Below are 20404 nucleotides of genomic sequence, written 5' to 3' on the forward strand. Positions count from 1 at the left end.
AGAACCATCTGTAATCCCCATGTTTTACCCTCACTAAATTAAAGGCGGAATTATTTAATGAGGACCAAAAAGAATAGAGTGTCATTCATGCCATGTACTGTAGTGTCAAATCTCCTTTTCTTCCACCTTCCCATGCAGAGTCGCACCATAAGACAAAAGGGCATGGCCCATGAGGGCACGAGCTAACACTTGTCTGGACTTCATTCATGCATCTTTTATTTGATCTTGTGCAATGATCATCATTAAGATGTACTGCACAAAAAACAGTTTAAACGGAGCTCTAAATGTCGAGGCTTTACATTTATCTCCTGCAGCTTGCCAGCACCTCACCTTGACCTTTATGTAACTCTCACCCAGACTATGACTCCTGACACCGCCACAAGAGGGGGATTCACTATCGCTGCACTCGTGCATGTTTCTCCATCTCATTTTTTAATAAATTCACTTATGGCAAGCCAGAGGTCCCACGAGTCACAAACAAATCAATAGCAAAACATACTCTCAAATAAACTGTAATCAACCTGACCGAGACAGAGAATGCTGTTATTTAATCTGATCCCTTATGCTTACAAACACAATACACAGAGTGCACACTCCAGTACTGTAACTGTTCTTTTCAACAGAAAGCATGCACAGAAGCTACTAATGCAAATCTAAACTTGCAATATTTACAATACCTCAACATTCATCAGGGGAATAATCAAGTCAGTTTTATTTATACGGTGAAAAAAATCACAACAGCAGTTCAGCAGTTAAATCAGGCCACTTTTCACATAGAGCAGGTCTAGACTGTATCTTTAATTTACAGATACCCAACATTCTCCCATGAGCAAGCACTTGGCAACAGCAGCAAGGAAAAACATCACTTTAACAGAGAGAAACCTCAAGTATAACCGGACTCTGGGTAGGTAGCCATCCGCCTTCATAATGGCCATGGGAATTATTTCCCCGACATTCTTCTGAATAAAAGTGCAGTCTAGGTACATGTAGCACAGCTATCATTTACTTTTTATAGTAATCATAGAACACTTATAGCTTTTTCTGGTCATGTTAATCTTCTGATGATGCATATATGTGATTCAACATAGCTGTACTAATAATGTGAAAAGCTGTACCATTTTTTCTTCTTCTATGTTGGTAATGAAGACAATTGAACATAGTTTTAGCCAGAGAATACAAAAATCAAATGAGAAAATGGTTATGTGAATTGTTATGTTACCTATTAATTATTAATGTAGTGTAATATGTATTCATGAACATAGTGAACATAGTCTACATTCTGTAACTTTTCTTAAACTATATCTGCTCTACTTTGCTTTAATGTATTCCCTGCAAAAAATAGCAGAAACTAAATTGTAAGATGTCTTTTCACAGGAATTATTTTTGCCACTGTCTAGGTAAATGTCTTCTGGGACACAGTGCTGGATGTTCAGGAGGAATAAAAGGCTGTTTAAAAAAAGCGGACCTTTGCGGAAGTACTCGCCTGACGGTTGCAATGGGATTTAACTGACTGACAGAATCTGCAGACCCTCCTCTCTGATAATGTTGGCAACATAGTTCTAAAGAAAAAAAATGAGGGATGGAGGAACTTAATAGAGCCTTCAGTACAAAAAAAAAGGTCTAATGTGAGACATCTCCTTTTCTATCTCTCCAGGGAAATGTGGAATACTTCCCAACAGATGTGTCCTCTGGGCTCTGAATCACAAGATAATTAAAAGGCACTTGACGATCAGAGGGCTGCATTCTAATATTGCACCGCATTATATTTCTTGAGCTATGTACAATACCATTGCATTGATAGAATCCATACAAAAGCCTCTATGCAAAGAGCTAAGCATATGTTCTGTTTTTTTTTTTTCATCAGGCAAAGATGAAAAATCCTTTCTGTGAGATGTGAGAGGGTTAATATTTGATCAGCACAGAAATATTGTAAACTTCTTTAAAGAGGTAATAAATGTTCTATGACTTTTATCAATCTCTATCTATGACCAAGGACATGCAGCATCAATAGGGTTCGGCACAGCTTATGATACAGCATGTTTTAAATAGCAAACATGAAGTCACACTTTCTTGACAGAGACAGGTAAGCTAACAGAACAGAGCAGATATCCAACAGATGCATCCAGTAAAGAACAGGACAGAGGGGACAGTAATCTCAGCCCCCCTTCTTATGTATTGTCCAACAATCCCATCAAACACCCACAGATATTTTATGTTCTGTGTGTGTGCTTAAAGTCTTCCTCATTTTAAAAGACTCTGTACAACTTAATCATTTTGTAGAAAAACTTCTCCTGTTCTTTTTTTTTTTGTTCTATTTCTGGGTGCTGGATTTTACCAAGTGGCTAGCTCGCTGACCACATCTCCTGACTGGAAGATGCTTGTTCAAAATCGAAGGGGGGTTGTTCAGCTTTGGATCTGGAAATGAGGCTGTAGATTGGATTATGATGCCATTTTTAATCCGTCTTTTTCCCTTGCAAGATATTGCTCCTCCCCTGCTTCTTAGCGTTATACAATACTTGACAAGAGAAGATTTTGCTGAATTCTGGTGCAGTGATGACTCTGTGATTCCTTGTGACACTCTAATTTGAGCTTATAGTGCCAAAGCTTTGATGCAGACATGGGAATAAAACTTTTAGTCACAGCGACCCCTCTTCTTCTTCAGGCCCACTAAAAGATCCCTCTCTCATACCCTTATGTACTTTAATTACAGTCATCTTGTCCTGTCTCTGATCCTGATTTTGGAGTGGGTGTGAGTGTCCAAGTATCATACTTCTCCTTCAGTTCATTAAAAATAAAATATGAGCTGTAACTCATCTCAACATGCTGTGTTAGCTTACTGACATGATGTGTTATTTCTAAAAGTATATTTCTAAAAAAAAAAAAATGCTTGAACCATGTTAATACTGATAAGGGGTCACAGATGTTGGCTTTCTAAGAGAAGCTGTTCAATAATAGGCCATCATATTTAAATGTACCTGTGAATTGCTGTGTGTATGGTGCTTTTCTTTTTCTTGTTAGTCAGAGCAGTGAGAGCTGAGACTACATTTTTTTACTTTCCTGATTGAGTATCACGGCTGTGGTTTTAATTGTAGAGTTGAGTGATTGCGTAATCATAGTATTGAGTGCTTGAACCACAAGCAAACCACTCTCAGATTGCCAAAATGGTTTAATTATGGTAATATACAGTGTCCTCCCTCAGACCCCGAACAAGTGGGTGGCTAACCTCATTTTTTAGAGCACTTCTCTCTCAGTGCAATTTAATCTATCTATTTATTTATTATTTCCACCTCACTGAGAGAGTCACACGTGCGTCTCTTACAGCGAGTGCAGTGTGGAATGGAGCCCCAATTTCTTGCTCAAAGACACTTCAAAACTGATGCCTGGTGCCAAATCTTTGCCCTTTCAGTAAAAGGACAGTCTCCCCAAGCCTCAAATCACCCTCTCTCATGACATTTAACATAGTGAGAAAGAGAGCAAAGGGGGATCAGAGGAAGCATAACCAGCTGGGAGGAGCATAACAAAAATGGCAATCTGTCTAATACTTTATCTCACCTCCTCATGATGACCTATACAACCTGTGTATGTATTTGGAGATAGTATGAGTCAATAGTTCTGTAAGTGTTGTATGTCTGAGATCCATCTGACATGTGATATTACAAGAAAGCTTTTTTCTTTTGTCTGAAAAAATTGTATTTGTGTAGCACAGATATCACTCCTCTCTCTTACAAACAGTAACAGTAACAGTAAGTTATTACTTTTCATTCCTGACAGTATAATCTAACTAACATGCATGTGGATCAATATTACATTTAGATTCAGCATAAAACATTCACTGTTGTCAGCAAGCATGGTATATTGGCCGCTTCACTCTCCCACTGGATAGATGATCAGATAATGTGCCTGTTTTCTATTCTAAAAAGTCTTGTTCTTGGGGTAGAAATTACACACTTTTGTGATTAGTGATAGTCATATATATATATATATAAGTCATAAAACAATCAAAAATCAAATACTAGGCAAGCTAGACAGGATTCAATGTCACAGACAAGAAGAAAATGTTACAGTATGTGTAACAATTACCATCCTGCTCTGTATCCTTTTACAGCAACATGAATGTCTCCAGTCTTCACACAGCTCAAATGATAAGATGCACTGTTGAACTAAATGCCAAGGCTGACACAGTCTGTGATGAAATAGTGTTGCCGAAATTATTGAACTACATGAAAACATGGTCATTTAAAGAAAAAAGCTAAGGCTCATTACCTACTCACAATAAACAGTCATGATAATATACAATAGAGATTTAGAAGCTACATATGGAGTAGTCTATGTAGATTTTTTTCCAAATTTGATTTCACAGGACATATTTTATGTTGTTCAATCCACAGTAATGTTTTTCGCAATGAATAAGTGTAGTCAAACAGCCCGCTTAGACTTCCTTTAAAGAGGTCATCTGACATACAAGTAAAGACGCATATGTGCATTTAAGTTTATTAAGTCTAAAATCATAAAAGCAAAAATGAAGGAATTTAACTATAATCTTGCTTAACCATTAAGAGCATCTGTGTGGCCATGAATCAGATGCATATACTCAATAACAAAGTCAAGGACACTAACAGAGAGAAGTGTGTAAGACAAGAAATGAGAGCGATCATATGCTCTGTGAGGACTCTATTCAGTTTTGCTGCTGTAGTTTGTCCCAATTTAAAATGCAGACATAAAATGTGTTGATCATTTCAGAATGGCTTTACAACTTTAAGAGCTAATCCAATTAAATTCCAATAAAGATCACTTAATCCTGTTTATTTTCAAAATACTCTAAACAAAAGAAGAGAAGAAAGAAAGAAAATCATTGCTGTGATGTGAAGGCCTGCATCAATAAACCTAATCAATGGATAAATCATGTCTCCTGTGCACATTGCCCTAATTAGTAAAGGCTGACTTATCTGTGGGTTACTCCATAACACAACAAAGTGTCTACAGGCCTCTTGACTAACACTTGTATATCCTGAAACTAGTGAATCTTGTTCTTCTACTGCTGGAAACTCCCTTATCAAAATTGGTACATTTTGATCATTTTTCATAAAGCAGTAAAGTCAGTTTATTACAATCACGGAATTGGTCAAATGTGTGCTGACTATTTTAATCTGTATGAGTAAAATAAATGATAATGGTGCTGTAAAGATGAATAAAACAACTAATGGACCTAATCAGAGGTGATGAATGCACTAATAAATGATAACACACTGAGAAAAACATCTGACACTGTGCCAAAGCACTGATAGTAACATGAGCTTCATTCTGAGCTTTTTGGGGTCTGTGTGCAAGGTGTCAACATTTAGCCTACCTGAAATCACTGTAGGGGTGAATAATCCAAAATCCAGCGGATTTAACCCGCTCTTGCTCTCGTTCAACCGCCTTCTCACTTCCAAACATCCTCAGGGAGAACTTGTTGACCCCTGGCTGAAGCATTGCCCCAAACTGTCTGTGCATGAACCCAGCTTGATATAATCTCTCGTCGTCCGGCAGAATTTGATCAACGCCATCCAACTTTATAAACCCTGACTGCTGGTCTTGGGAATCATTTTGGGTACCGCCACCGCTGGCCCCTTGCGCGCCTTGATCCGGCGGCCCATCACCGATGGCTCCGGGGGGGCTCTCCTCGCTCGGAGTGACATCCCCCTCAGTGATGAGGCGTCTCTCCTCCGCCGAGTCCGAGTCGTGCACATGCCGACTTGTGATGGACGAGAGGCTGCCTCGAAATCTCCGACAATCTCCATTTGAGCTGGTCTTCATCGGTCTCCCTATGTCCGTCTCCATGATCACAGACTCCCCACTTTTGGTCTCCCCGATGCCTTTGCAGCTTCCCCCAGAGGTCGGCGACGGCAGAGGCTTCATCCTGATACTCTTCCTCCGGGTGTCCTTGTCTGAGTCTTCTTCACCCATTATAGATGCTTTCTGTCCAATGTGTTGTGGCAAACTGTAGAGCCTTTTACGCATGGAGGAGTGCAACCTGTCCATTATGACATTGAAACAGAGTGGAGAAAATGAAATAAATCCAGATTGTTAGGCTGTACTGTAACGATTATTGCCACCAGCCCAGCGCTCCGTATCTGTTTGTGAGAGCAATCAGTCTGGAGCTAATCTGAATCCCTGAAAGCCTGCTACACATGACATGGACCGCCGTGGCTCTGCTGAAACAGAAACGAGACACTCTTTTTCATAATTAGACTACCTGACAGTTTGCATATGTCCTCAGACGCAGACTGGGCGGTCCGCTTGGCCACTGTGTCCCCGATGAACATCTTTGTGTCGTTCCGACATTGTGCGCAAAAGTGGAAAAAACTGCTTGAAAGTCACCTTAGCTTGACATGTGAGGGACGTGCCGACGGACGGTGATATGGAGACGAGGGAAAGGTCATGCACAACGGAGGATGCTCTTTTCACCAGATGTCTTGCCAGATGCCATCAAACAACGCGACACAATCGTGCAAAAATACAGTACAGCATTCCAGGGACCGCTGACATCACTGATCCATAGTCAGGGTGCGTTTTGGTGAATTGTGAATATTCATGATGCTGATCTATTGGGTTGCCATAGGAGCGAGAACTGCAAATAAGCTCAGCCCACCTTGTTTAAAGGGGAATGCTCTTCCCATTCTTAAAACGCTCTCCTGTTCTCTTAAGTTAAGGCTACAGGTAGGCGATGCGAGCTCATTGTTCAATAATAGACTGTTGGCTCCACATAGCATGTTTGCCATCCCCGCGATCACACTGATCCACTGCGTAATTTGCGCACATTAAACAGTTCAAACTAGAATAGGCTTGCCAATTTGGTAAGGGGGGTTTTATCGAACGTACTTTCATTAGTTTGTCTCACACAAATCTAATAAGATTTAATGCTTTGACGGTAATTTTATTTGTCCAACTATGGATTTATAATTGGTGATTAAATCTTATTACAGATGGTACAATGTTGAATTAGAGCTTCAACACAGACGTGTAACGTTTAAACAAATATATCTTTGAAATCGAAAATATTATTTCCTTCCCATTTAGGTGAATACAATTTAGGCCACGTCAACGACTTTAGGATTATAGACTTGCATTTATTTTCTCCCCCTAAATCTGTTGTTTGATATGTTTCCTTTTCATTCTTGTCTATCTAATGTGATTCAAATATGGGCACACAGTTCCGTAAAAATATGTGTAATAGCAGGGTCATTAATTTCCCCACAAACATTTGTGTGAAAATGGAAAGTCTTGTATTCACTTTCAATACCTATAAAGGAAAGCAGAGGCATGGCAGTTTCAGTATGCACATTTAGTTTTTTCTGTACATTTCAATAAGATTATGATCTCCACTTCCTAAGGAGGTCCATATGATTAATATACTTGATAATTGGTCAAAGTTAATTTTGATAAAGTGATTTTGATAGCAAGATAGATGTTTGTCAAGGAAACATGGCAATAAGTGCAAATACAGGATTTGTTTAGTGTAAAGTCAACTAGAACATTCAATTTTCACTATTAATCATTAATCACTACTGTCACTATATTTACTGTAATGTATGTGTGCTTTTAACATATTAAAAGTAATATGAAGAAAACATACTCACAAACACACAGTAAGATACATCAATACTAAAATATATTAACAATACAATAAGTTAAATGGATAAAATGTTCTCACAACCAGATCCTCACAGGTCAAATGTTTTAATTAACTTTAATAGACTCCATCAATAATTAGTCCAAGGACAATGTTGCAGATAATAAATTATATATTTGTCTAATGTGATAATAATGTCAAACATTATCAAGAAGGTATATTGCTGATATAAAATAATTGGAAATAAATATTATTTAAGAGGTATTTCTACTGTGCTGAATTTGCAAAATACCATAAGGTTGATTCTCAATTTTGTGAGATTCCCCTTTGCAAAGTATGATTATTAATTAACCCACCCATTTGCAACATACAAAGTTAATATGGTATTTAAAGGCAATGAGAGGTAAACTAAAAGTCTACAACATATAAAATACAAGGGCTCTTTGTCAAAATCTAATTACATTGAGCTGATTTGTTGTAAAATGCATACAGAACACTATATTGTTATTATCAATAGGTCTAACAGTTATTTTCTTTAGTAATTGATTGATTGTTAATTGTATAAAATACTGATCATTATTTTTTGAAGCCAAAGTTAACATATTTTACATATAATATATACTTAACATGTAACATGTTACTTGGAAAACTGGAAAACTAGCAAATATTCCCATTTGAGAAGCTGGTACCAGTGAATTTAAGCTTATTAAAGACTGTGTAAAGTGACTTCAGACATTTTCTTCTAAACACATTAAATAGGTCATAAATGTATTTCTAAAAAAAGTGTAAAAAGCATTTCAACCATTTAGATTTGAATTGTGGAGCTAGGATTCACAAACTGTGTTTCAAAATGTCTGTGTTCAGGATTTAGTGGGCGGGTCTGAAAATCACAGCTGCATTACGTAACGCGGTGGTGATTGGCTGCTGTAGCGGTATACGTTCAATGCACACACGCTACTACTACTACAGTCTACACAGTTAGCCAGTTAGCTGAGTTAGCCACCGAGCTAGCGGCAGAAAGCCCTCAGACTTAGGACCATCTTGCGGTCGGTGCACAGCTGATGGCGGGCGTGGTGCATATGTCTTTGTTAGTTTCCCTCTCCATATTCTTCCTTTATATGAATTAAATGTGAGGTTAGCAGCTCATTAGCCAACTTTCTTTTCAGCAAAACTAACTCATGATATATTATTGAAACGCATTGCAAGGTAAATGCACTGTTATAATAGCAATCCACCAAAGTGACAGCACGCCTGGATATTAAAGGGAATGGGAGACGACACTCTGATTGGTTTTACTGCGTGTTACGCCCAAAATACGCCTGTGATTAATGAGGGGACTTAAGTCCATCCCTTTTTCGACCGTGCGCCTGACAGAGTGACCATTTTTCCGCCATTAAAATAGCAAAAGTGGATTTGGACACGCCTCAAAGGCACTTGCGCCACACGCTTCACGCCATGCGCTATAGATCGTTAAAATGGGGCCCATAGCGTCCAAGTTTTGGGTAGAGGTGGTGAATTTGATTGACAGGTGACACTTGGTAGGGGGCGGGGTCTCAATGTACTCGGCGGGCATGCCCACAGCGTTTGGGAGCAGAGAAAGAGCCTGAGTTTTACACAACTTAGGACTAACTGAAGACTAATTTCATATATTTGGCAATGTTTTAATCATTCATTGACAGGGTGGTTAACAACACACTTTTCTGTGGTATGTCAAACTAAGAATACATATTTATTCTTACTTTACACAGACTTTAAGTCTAAATATTTTTGCTTTCAAAAATAACCCAAAAAATTAGTCAGTTATCAAAATTGTTGCCAATTAATTCTATGTCAGTCAGTTCATTAATCAATCAACTAATTATTGCAGCTCTCGTGTACCATTCAGAGTTTAAAGCAAGATGTAAGCTCAAGTTATTACAGTTAAGTTTGTAGTTCAGAGATAGAGCTGATACAAACTGAGTTAACGCCACAGTGATATGAATAATATTGCTGAGAACTGTTTTAAATATGTTTTGGACAGGCAACCCTCTGCCATAAAATGTGTCGTACCAGTCGATCCCGATTCAGAGGGCTGTGATGTGATGATAAAATGTTTTTTATCTTTACACAGTATACATTTTTGCACAGTTCTTAGTCCACTGAAGCTAATATGATAAGATAAATGGTTAACTGCATTTGAATGAAAAAAATTGAAAACATCTTACAGTCACCTGCCTAGATAGAATAAAAAACTGAGCAGGAGGTGGAGTGCTCCACTGTGTTATTATTAGCGTCATGTCTGAAGCAGTGGAGAGCAGCCTCTCTGTTGCACTGTTAGCATCGATGAAAGACATCGCTGTACAAGACACTGAGTGGGTGCAGGTTTGTTGAGGTGGTAGTTGGGTTAGGTTTAATGCTGCAGTGTATGTTGGTCAGCCAGTCTCATTTGTTACTGCTGAAGTGTGCTGCTCTGCACCGCTAACATTAGTCTCTGGGGAAAGGAGTAGAAAGTAGAGTGTATAGGGAGCACTGTCCTCACATCACATTATTAATGTTATTAACATTTATAAAATTAACTTTTGACTTTGTGAATCGATGCAGAATCAAAGTTTTTTCTTTGATCACGTTAATCGTGCTGCTTACTGACTCACTCACTCAAAACCACTGTCACGGATTGCCGTTGCAATCGACCTCTATAAACTGTGTGCAATGCATGGCATGTGTTTGTTTGCCAGGAGTCTTGCTGCTACTGTCATATTCTGTGCACTGTCTGTGCCATTTGTTTTGACTTTCCTTTCCTCATTATTATAATGTGCTGTACATTTTGTGCATGCACTTCTGCATATTTCTCTTGAACAGTGTAATCCTTCCAAAATAAGCACTTTGAAGTTGTCTCCTACCTCAGGACCACACTGTTGTTGTAACATTTATTTTCTTTTTAAGGCAAGCTATATTTTTAAAGTAGATAAAACTGAAGCAGACAAAATAGTTTCATAAAACCTCACAGTTCCAGTATCAGTACAGTTACACGATCAAGTGCTAAAGTCCTGAATGGTTATGGACATGGCTTTTGATTGACACTTATTCAAAACAAGAGGGCTTAATCAAATCATTAATTTTGAGGAATGATTTAATTAGGCCATCATTTAATAAAAGACAAACCTTTGTTTGTAACTATATGAAACACGTCACAGAAATACATGCTTCACATGTACAGTCAGTATTATCCCCTACTAAACATGGCTTTGGCTTTGCCAACCTGACCCATATTCAAGAAAATATGGAATATATATGTGGTGACACACTTTACCACACTTCATTGAGTGAGATGTGTTGTATGTTGACATGCTGACACTGTACATTGAGTGTTTTTTCATATACTGAAAACAAGTGATCATAAATTCAATTTATCCTGTTTAGTGTACAAGTCTTACTGAGCTGTCATTGTTTTCTTTACCCCTTCTCTCTCGTGCCCTACCTGTCCTGTGCTGTGTGACTGTGACTAGCATTGTTCCTCTCTGGCTAGTCGTGTTAGGTTCTGGCTGCATCTGAAAAGAAAAAAAGGGGGAAAAAACAGTAGGGAGATCATCAGGCAGGATATAGCCAGCCCCAATTTGTGCTTCCCAGTTTTGCATTTGTGACTTGTAACTGATGACCACATCAGAGCAATTCTAAGATAATACAAACTCTTAAAACATTAAACTTGACAATACTTAATCACTGTTGGGAGACATTTCCAGATTCCTCAGTCTTCTGGCTGGAAAGATAATAATCCATCTGAAAAATGGGGTTGTATCCCCAATATCCTTTTCTGATACTTTGAGGTAAAGCACTCAAAGCTCTAAGTAGCCTTTAAAGGCTATAGCATATTCCATGTAAAAAGAGTCAGCATTCTTCAGTTTTGTTACATAAAAAAACTCAATTGTAACTCTAACCACCTTGTTCAACATGAAATATTAAGGAAAAAATGCATATTCTGGGTGGATTACTTTCTAATGTGAGTATTTATATGGTTTACAATAGTTTATAGAACAGTTGCCACCGTGATAACTGTGGTAACATCCTGTCTCAGTTGTAATGACCACTGAATAGCCACAGAATACATTAAGAAGGCTTCTGCATCAATGTCCATGACCATCAACAGATACAGTGGTTACCATCTGCCTCGCCCTCATTTGACCACCGGTAACCAATGTTCTACAAATAGGTCACATGAGCTCCATGTGCTGAAGTAGGCAGTGAGATGTGGTTGAAAGCTCCAAAAAGCTAGTACATAGTAAGTGTAGGTTTGATTTGGTTACACAGCCATCTAATGTGTCAAAACAACATCACGTTTTACTACAGATTGTCCACAATATAGTGTAATATAGACATGGCATAATATGCACAACTATTCTGTTACTGTCAATTCAACAGGTTGTGTCTATCTCTTATTATAATGTCTCTGCTATAACACATAAAACTACTTCTGTTAATAAAGATATTGGGCTACTTACTGTATTATTTATACACAATGTGTTCCAGCATTCCTTGCACTGCCATGCAAAATTGCATATAATAATTTTATGGCTGCAATAAACAATTATTTTCATTATCGATCATTTTATCAGTTACTTTCTTGATTAATCTATTAGTTGTGTGGTTATTTTGGCGCTTTCTGTTGACGTCACATCCCGCGTTGAATATACCCAATCAGCACCGAGTCTACCTCAACCCCCCGGGGCCGCTTATATAGGTATATATGTCACATACATAGGTATATATGTCTATGGCTTAGAGCATATAGACATATATAGGTATACATATGTCTATGGCTTAGAGCACCTACCCCGTAAAAGTTCCTGGAGTTGTCCTATGGGGACGCAAAATTACCCTGAACTTCCTGCAGTGGAAACATTGCACTGTAGGGTCGGGCATACATGTGTATGGTGGGATCACCCACCGCCTGACAAAGGTTTGAGAGCGGCTGTCAAAGCTGTCAATCATCATCGTCCATCTTTATATACAGGTTAATACCGTAGACTGTGTACAGGAACTCGAACTGCGCGCCAATATTATGCAGGCTCACGTAGAGGCACTCTAGGCTCACCTAACAGGTACACATCCTGTCTTAATTAGCAGATTAGTTTGACAAACAGTTTCGATAAATAAGTGGAAATGGCAACAAGTCTTACATGGAGGTTAAAACGCTACGGCCGTCTCATCCCAAACTCTACAAAAACAGTGGATACAGCTTGGAAGGTAACTTACGTTTATTTTACAGCTATTGAACAGCATTATGCTAGCTGGCTGAAATTATTTTCTGTCTGTTTAGCTAGCATAGCGTTGCTAGTCTGACATTATAGCTACTCCCATCATTCACTCAAGCACTTTGACAGCTAACAGTTGCTGTCATTGTAGCTATATTGATTATACCATTGCTGTACACATATGAAATGAAGCTGTCTCCAGAGAAGGTTATACAGTTTCACTTTGGACCTAAGTTAATTTACCATCAGGCTGGTAGCTGTGCTTTTAATCAAATGCGTATTACCAATGTTTCACTCCAATCCAAGAGCTAAGCACTATTTTTTTCCCATTAAAAATATGTCCCTGATTATATCTCAAAAATATCAAAAAAGTAACAGCAAAAAGAGATTGTGAAGGCCAATATTAGGTCAAATTGCGAATATAGTCCTTCTGCATGGAAGTGAGGGAATTAATTTATGGAATGTACATTTGTATAAAGAAGACAATACTATTAAAAAATGATAAAATTGAGGGATATATTCTGGAAAGAGATAGCCATTATAATTTATATCTGGTTAATGGCTATGTAATGTATTAGCACACATTAATTATTCATAGCTAGAAATGGCCTTTATAAGTGTAATATAACTTTTTTTAAATTATCAAATTACAATCTTGATAATTTGGTAGGTTGTTTGTCCTGTTTCATGTAAGTCTACCAATTACTTGATGGTTTTATTTACCTTTTCTGTTTGGTAATATAGGCTTTTTCACAGCAGACTTTTTTTTGACTCGTTATAATAGGAAAAGCACAGGTGTTACTAATAACATTAATGATGAAATGACCCATTTCATTTAGTAAGCCATGACTGAGTGACTGTGAGCCAGTATGGGTAAGACCCAGACCCTAAAATAAAAGCAGCTAAATGGAATTTCATTCATAATTAATATAACTATTTACACCTGGGCTTTTCCTGCTGTGCTATGTCAAAAGGTCTAACAATAAAAAGGACTTCTTATTTTCAATGACAAGTTGGGGTCATTTGGCTGTGGGTCAAACAAAGTGAGCAATTTCAAGTGATATTGGATTCTGGTATGTTGTAATGGGCAATTTATCATATTTGATATTTTAACTGTATAGACAAGACAATGTATCAAGTCATCAAATAATAGACAATTTGATATTTTTTTGATAATGAGTAAAGGCAATATGTTATGTTCTCATGGTCAAAATTTAGCATGTTTCGAGTAAAACATGTTTACATGAAAACAAATTAAATGTCACAATATTTAAATACATCTATGATCATCATCCTACATGTGCAAGTCTACTGTGAAATGCCCACAAATGTTATATGTTTTCAGGTGTTTTCAATTTTCACAGTCACCAAATATTTTTCTTCACATCGTCACTAAGCTCCAACTTGCCATCTATCTGTGTTGAGTACTAAAATTATTTGGGGATTTAGTGATGTGTAACAACATCAGGGAGTGTAGCTTTGTCTTCCATTAACTCCATCAGACTCTAGATGGCAAGCTAGAGCTGCATGTTTACTGGGAAGACTGTTATGGCAGGCTGTAAAACATGACTTACAAATTATTCCTTTTAAACTTCGTTACACTTTACCCATAAGCCTCCATCACATTGCAATACAGTTCTAGGCCATTTGCCCACATGGACTTGCAGTAAAAGAGAATTACTCCAAACACTCTTAATCTTCATCTGATAATGCCACTTTTTAGAGAAACCCTTTATCCACTTAAAAAATGTGAAATGTACTATGCTTTAATAGATAGGCTATTAAATCAAGTGCTCAAAATCTCATAGAACATATAGATATAAGTCAGTGCTGAGGCATGAACTGCTTCAATTACTCACTTCAGTTTTAACCAAACATCCTCTAAAATTTATAGAGCTCCATCATGAGTTGATCTAGAAAACTCACTATAATTTTGTCTAATATTCTCTTTTCTTCCCCAGATATTTGAGACAAATGGCAATAAACCTCAAATCATCCTCACAATCGTGGAGTATGGATACTTGATGGTATTTCAAGGACAGGAAAGCTTGGTAAGAGGACTGTGTGGGTTTATTGATGGTCTTAGTTTTACTCTGTTTAATTTCTTTGGGTAGTCATTTACAGCAAGCATAGAGCACCTTATAGTCCCCCTCCACTCAAAAATGTGTTTTTCTTGTTCCTCAATGAATGTTTGAGCTTCACTGTGCAGAATGATGTGTGTTCAGCGTTTGACACTAGAAAACAGTTTTCACATTTATCTGTGCTCACCTTGAAGTGTCCTCTTTACATATACTGAAAGTGGACTTAACAGTGAAGAACTGTTGGATCCAACACTTTAATGTTTGAAATGAAAAATATTTCAAATATTGTAATTGTACCTTTTTTTTTTAAATAAAAATATCAGAAATACATTTTATTCTAAGCAGAGTGTTTTGATAGTTGTTAAAACATGATTCGAGGGGATCTTTAAGATTTATCCTGACTTTCCAGATGATGTTACACTGAAGGTGTTGATTAAGGCTTATTGGTATGCATGTGTGTGATGGGAGGGCCTAGTTTATTTACTAGTTTATTTCCAAAGAAGGCCCACAGTAAGAACCTGTTGTGAGAAAGGGTATCCCATGAAGGGTTTATTTGTTAGTTTTTTTCCATTGTTGAGAATGGTGTGTAGAGTAACAATTACTCTCCCGTCAACACTGTGACTGGAGGTATAGGTTCAACAGACATGCATGTTAAATCCATGGACACCTTGAGAAACACATGACTGTGACCCTCCCTAAGATCAATAGTGGATGTTAGCAGTGACAGGGACTGTACATTTCATTTTGGTTGAAGGGGGGCACAAATTAAAAAATACTCTATTATTATAGATTAAGACATGCTATGATTTATTTAAAATACTATTACAGGTTAAACTAGGGTTGCCATGAAATGTTAATTGGAATATAATATGTGTTTATATAGTATGTGGGATTTCAGTGTGTATTCCATTCACATTATAGCTAAAGAAAAAATACACCATTCTTCTTGTGGGATGAAAACAGTAACAAAATCTGACAGGCGTCTATGAAGGCCTTATGAAATATTCTGCTGAAGAGCTTGACATTTCAGCTCAAATCTGATGGGACTTGACTGGATTGTTTTGGTTAGGTCAAGCCAAATGTCCCTCACAACTTTGAGGGTGTAGGTTCAAAATCAACTTATTAAAAATGTGAAAAGTCAAGATCAGACTCAGAAAATCTAAAACGAACTTCAGACTTGATTTAAATACAGCAGTTTGTATGACATGACCTCTAATTAGGAGAACACATTGTAAAGTGTAAATCACCAGCACACTGAGTGGACTTGAAATGTTAAAGTGGAATTACATTGACCATAAATTTACATGCCTTGATTCAAGTCATATTTTATATGCCTCATGGAGCTGACAGTTGTTTCCTATTCCTGTATTGGTTTGTTACCAAGATTGGCACAGCAGACATAAATCAATCAACTCTACTAATAGGAAATCACTAAAGCCACCCCAAATCATAGTAATTTCAGCAGATTATCATAGATTACCATTATGTAAAGATCTGTAGAAGTCTGTTTAAAAATGTAATATAGTAAAGGTAAAGTAACTTTGCTCTTTGGACATAAAAAAGTTAGCTTTCTGCCCTGCAGACAACAGGAATTTGAGGGACTACTCAATGTCTCATTAATGGAGTTCTGGCAGGAGACACTGCTATCTTGCTGCGCCAGGGTGCCGAGCCAGACAGATATTCAGGTCAGACTGCAGAGAGCTTTCACCAAGGATGATAGACTGGTCTATTATAGATTGGTGCAGTGAATGCTCAGGAAGTTTCAGTACAGAGAGTTTAGGCCTATAGGCTACATGATAAAGTCTGAAGGAAGAAAACGTTTGAACAAATTGTCTTTGAACACAACAGAAATTTGCCATATTAAAGAGAATCAAAGGGATTACTGATAATTTTCAGTGCTCTCCTCAAAATATGGACAATCCTTACTTACAGGCATCACCAGCAGTAAGATCGGTCAGCTTTAAATTCATATACTGTATATCTTGCATGCAACAGACAGATGGCAAGACAACAAAGTGTTTGCTCACACAAGCCACCAGAGCAGCTTCAATGCTTCTTGACTCAGGAACTCTTCCAATATATGCTCTCTTGTTTAGTGTTTGGATGAGGATGGTTTGTATTACGTCAGGCCAACATCTCCCATAAGAGCTGGTAACTGTGAAGACCATGGCATGTGATTCATATCATTTTTATACTAAAACAAACAGAACCATTCAGACCCCTCAGTGTCCCCTCGTGCCCTGTATGGTAGCATGTATTTGTTCGGTCTTACCACACATTTATTTATGTTTTTTTTCCTTTCATTTGGCATCCAGCCATATATTTTATATTGTAGCAAACAATGCAGTCTGTCACATAAGTTGGTATTTTAATGAAAATTCATATCCAGGAATGGGTTTCCCTAATTGCCAATAAATCATTTGAATGTCCTACAGAAAGAAACGCCTATCCATAACATTTGGAAACCTGATATATTTACTCTTATGTTTATTTCCACTCTTATAGTGACCAGCAGCAGAATTGTTTGCACCACAATCAGAGACAGCAGAGATGTGTGTCTCCCCGAAAAAGTATGATGGTGCCATCAATACAGAAATCATCAAATCATTTGCCATCAAATAAAAACCCTTTTGTTATACCTACATTGAAAGCTTCAAAACAAATGTATTTATTAAACAGATTTAATAAAATAGGCTCAATATTAGGTTATTGTTTGAAGACTTGATACATGTAAGTTAGTTGTACGCATGCATTTACTACTACTTTGTGAGTTGCATGTATGAAACTGCTTATTATCCTTAAAGCTGAGGCTGAGGTTACTGAGTAAATAGAGACCCCTGCAGACAGTTTTAGGTAACTATTTTTGTTCAATCCGCGTCATAAATCTAAAGCACACTCTTTAGTCCAGACATTGCATGAGTGGAAATGAAGCTTTTATATCTACCTAAGCAGGATGGAGGATGTCTTTATATTCTTAATATCTAAAATGTTTTGGGGGTTTTTGTATTTGTTATCAATCAGTTCATTGAGCCTGTGGATAAAACTGATTATTTACTTAACTGCAACAAGGATTATTCTCTTGTCTTTTCCCAGGATACAATTCCTCTGCTCGGTGGCTCAGATTTTCTCAAAGTACAGCAAAGGACTGATAACCTGATGCTTCGACTCACTGTGACGGTGCGTCATGAGATGCATTACAATCCCAACAGAGATACTATTTTCTCAAGCTTCTGTTCCAGTATCTTAATACAAGGTTAAAACTAGAACTAATTTAAAATGAAAACCAATACTGTTAGTTGGATTATTAGGTTTTTATCGTCTTTTAATCAGATGCTATGATGAAAAACCTTCTCATACTTCTCTGTTAAATTTAATGGTCAGGCCTGAGTTGCCTGATTAGTGTCCTTGTGTATCAAACCCTTTGTTTAAACCTGAATGAGATGCTGATTTTACAAAGACAACATACAAATCAGAGTGTGTTTTCACTGGGACAGTTGGGATTGACAGATACAGATTGAACACATTTATGGATTTCTGCAGGGAGAGAGTCGTATGATAAGGATGCAGTTTGAAGGGAGTAGCAGGGCAGAGGCTATAAAGCAGTGTTCAAGTGCTGTGGAAAAACTGATGGAGTACCTGCCTGTCACCACTCAAGATGATGCCCTACCAACCCCTAATCAGCCCCCCACTGAGATCTCTGCACCAGTGATACAGGTTGCCCATTTTACAGTTCAGTAAATACAATTTTGACATTTGTAATTAGAACTGACATACAGATCAGATTTTTGTACTTTTTAAATTTCTTGGCCAAAATAGGCCAAAGACAGGATACAACTTGAGGGTTTGTGGATGTATCAAAGATGCAGCATTTTTCTTCTTAAGACACTTATACAATGTAAATACTCATTTGACAGTATCTTGTAAATTATTTAAAAAAAATAATATCAAAGACTACAAAATGACACAGTAAATATTATTAGCCATTATTGCTCTTTTAACAGTATTGTCACAATGTTATGGTCAGATTCATCAACAGTAGCCATATTATCCTCACTAGATGGTGCTATTTACAATACTGTCATATTAGTAGAGGTGACACTACTGCTACATTAGATGGAGTGAGATAGACTATATACTGTACACGCATGATAAGCCAATCACAATAATGTATATTGTGTAGTACAGTAAGCCCCACCCCAAACACACACACAAAGAGACAGAAATGTAGAACAATAAAAATGAATTTATAAATACAGCCATCAAAGTGGCATACTCCTTAAGCCACTGAAGAAATGAGTTCTTCATATTGCCTTGAACAGTCAAATAGTTGATGATGAACAACAAGATAAAAAGACACACACACAAATGACACAAAGATGACAGACGCTTGTTTGGGCACTGTTATTCAATTCTGCTTTAAGTCAGTAGGTGCCTTTTATTTACTTTGGAACTTCAAAACATTAAAAGCATATGAATGATAAGAATTTAGACTCTAGGAACTTCGATTGCACTCTTCTGGGCTTCACAACATTAAACATAAAGGGTTGAGAAAGGAATGGACTCTGCCATGGGGTTGATTGTGTGACCTTTAGCGTACAGACACACTGAAGGAGTTCACAGTGAAGATGAAAGGGCTTTGAGGGATGGATATCTTTCAATTAGTAATGAAGCCATTGATTGGCCTCTTAACCCTGTGGTGCCATGCAGTGTTTGTCAAATCTTTTTTTCTCCTTTTTGTGTGTAAACCTATGTCAGCAGGGGAAGGCTGTGGGAGTTGAGCCTGAAGTTGTCCAAGGATCATTGTCAATCAAGCGTCTTACCCAGGTATTGCTTAAGTGAACATCAGTAAACGTAAACAGTGGGTCGTCTTGTGCTAAAAACTAACCAAATTAAACATCTCAATGTGCTACATTTACTGTAATTTCGTTCAAGTTTAACAAGGAACGACTTTGTGCTTCTTCATAATAAATATTGCATTTGTTGGACTTTCCACAGCACTTCTTGGGAGAGAATGCTGTGATTCTGCCTAAAGTATACCACCATGGTTCTTTGGCACAAGGTGATTTGGAGCCAATCCTGCGTGTTTGTCTGCTGGATCCTAGCTTTCATGCATTTGTGGACAAGGTGGAGGGGGAGCTGAAGAAATTGCTTCAGGAGTGAAGAATCTCAACAGCGGGCTGAAGGCAGAGAGGTCAAATGAAATGTTCTCTTTTTTTTATATAGTATGTGTAGGAAGTGCCTGGTGGTGGTGGAGGTTTTGTTTTTTATGTGCTTACGTATTTGTTATCATATATGTCCTGAAGAGGACGCATTAAATGGTATTAAACATACCAAAAAAAAAAAATGGATGTTTTAAACTTTTTATTCAGAAAAAAAATATTGGTCTCACTATGTTTGATCGTGGCTATATACTCTGGTCCCTCTGTTCCCACCTCAATGCAGGTCCATTTCCACCGCAACACACACTGATACATTGTATTGAA

At 37.5% G+C, this 20404-nt stretch overlaps 2 protein-coding genes across 2 annotated transcripts in view; one reads left to right on the plus strand and one right to left on the minus strand.

Moving 5' to 3' along the window:
- Positions 1-6249, minus strand: part of hcn4 (hyperpolarization activated cyclic nucleotide-gated potassium channel 4) — a 65984-nt gene extending 59735 nt beyond the window's left edge. Inside the window, exons 1-2 of the mRNA XM_053338792.1 lie at positions 6236-6249; positions 5348-6013 (exon numbers count right to left, since the gene is read on the minus strand). Coding sequence (XP_053194767.1) covers positions 5348-6013; positions 6236-6249 — 680 coding nt within the window. The remainder of the gene's footprint in view (positions 1-5347; positions 6014-6235) is intronic.
- Positions 6250-9886: 3637 nt separating this feature from the next.
- On the plus strand, positions 9887-20081 carry rec114 (REC114 meiotic recombination protein). The gene is made up of 6 exons (XM_053315784.1): positions 9887-9973; positions 14802-14891; positions 18015-18098; positions 18462-18635; positions 19680-19745; positions 19917-20081. The coding sequence occupies exons 1-6, from the start codon at positions 9887-9889 to the stop codon at positions 20079-20081; spliced, it is 666 nt and encodes a 221-aa protein (XP_053171759.1).
- Positions 20082-20404: the final 323 nt, after the last annotated feature.

This window comes from Scomber japonicus, chromosome 1 (assembly GCF_027409825.1).
Source record: "Scomber japonicus isolate fScoJap1 chromosome 1, fScoJap1.pri, whole genome shotgun sequence".
Lineage (NCBI taxonomy): Eukaryota > Metazoa > Chordata > Actinopteri > Scombriformes > Scombridae > Scomber > Scomber japonicus.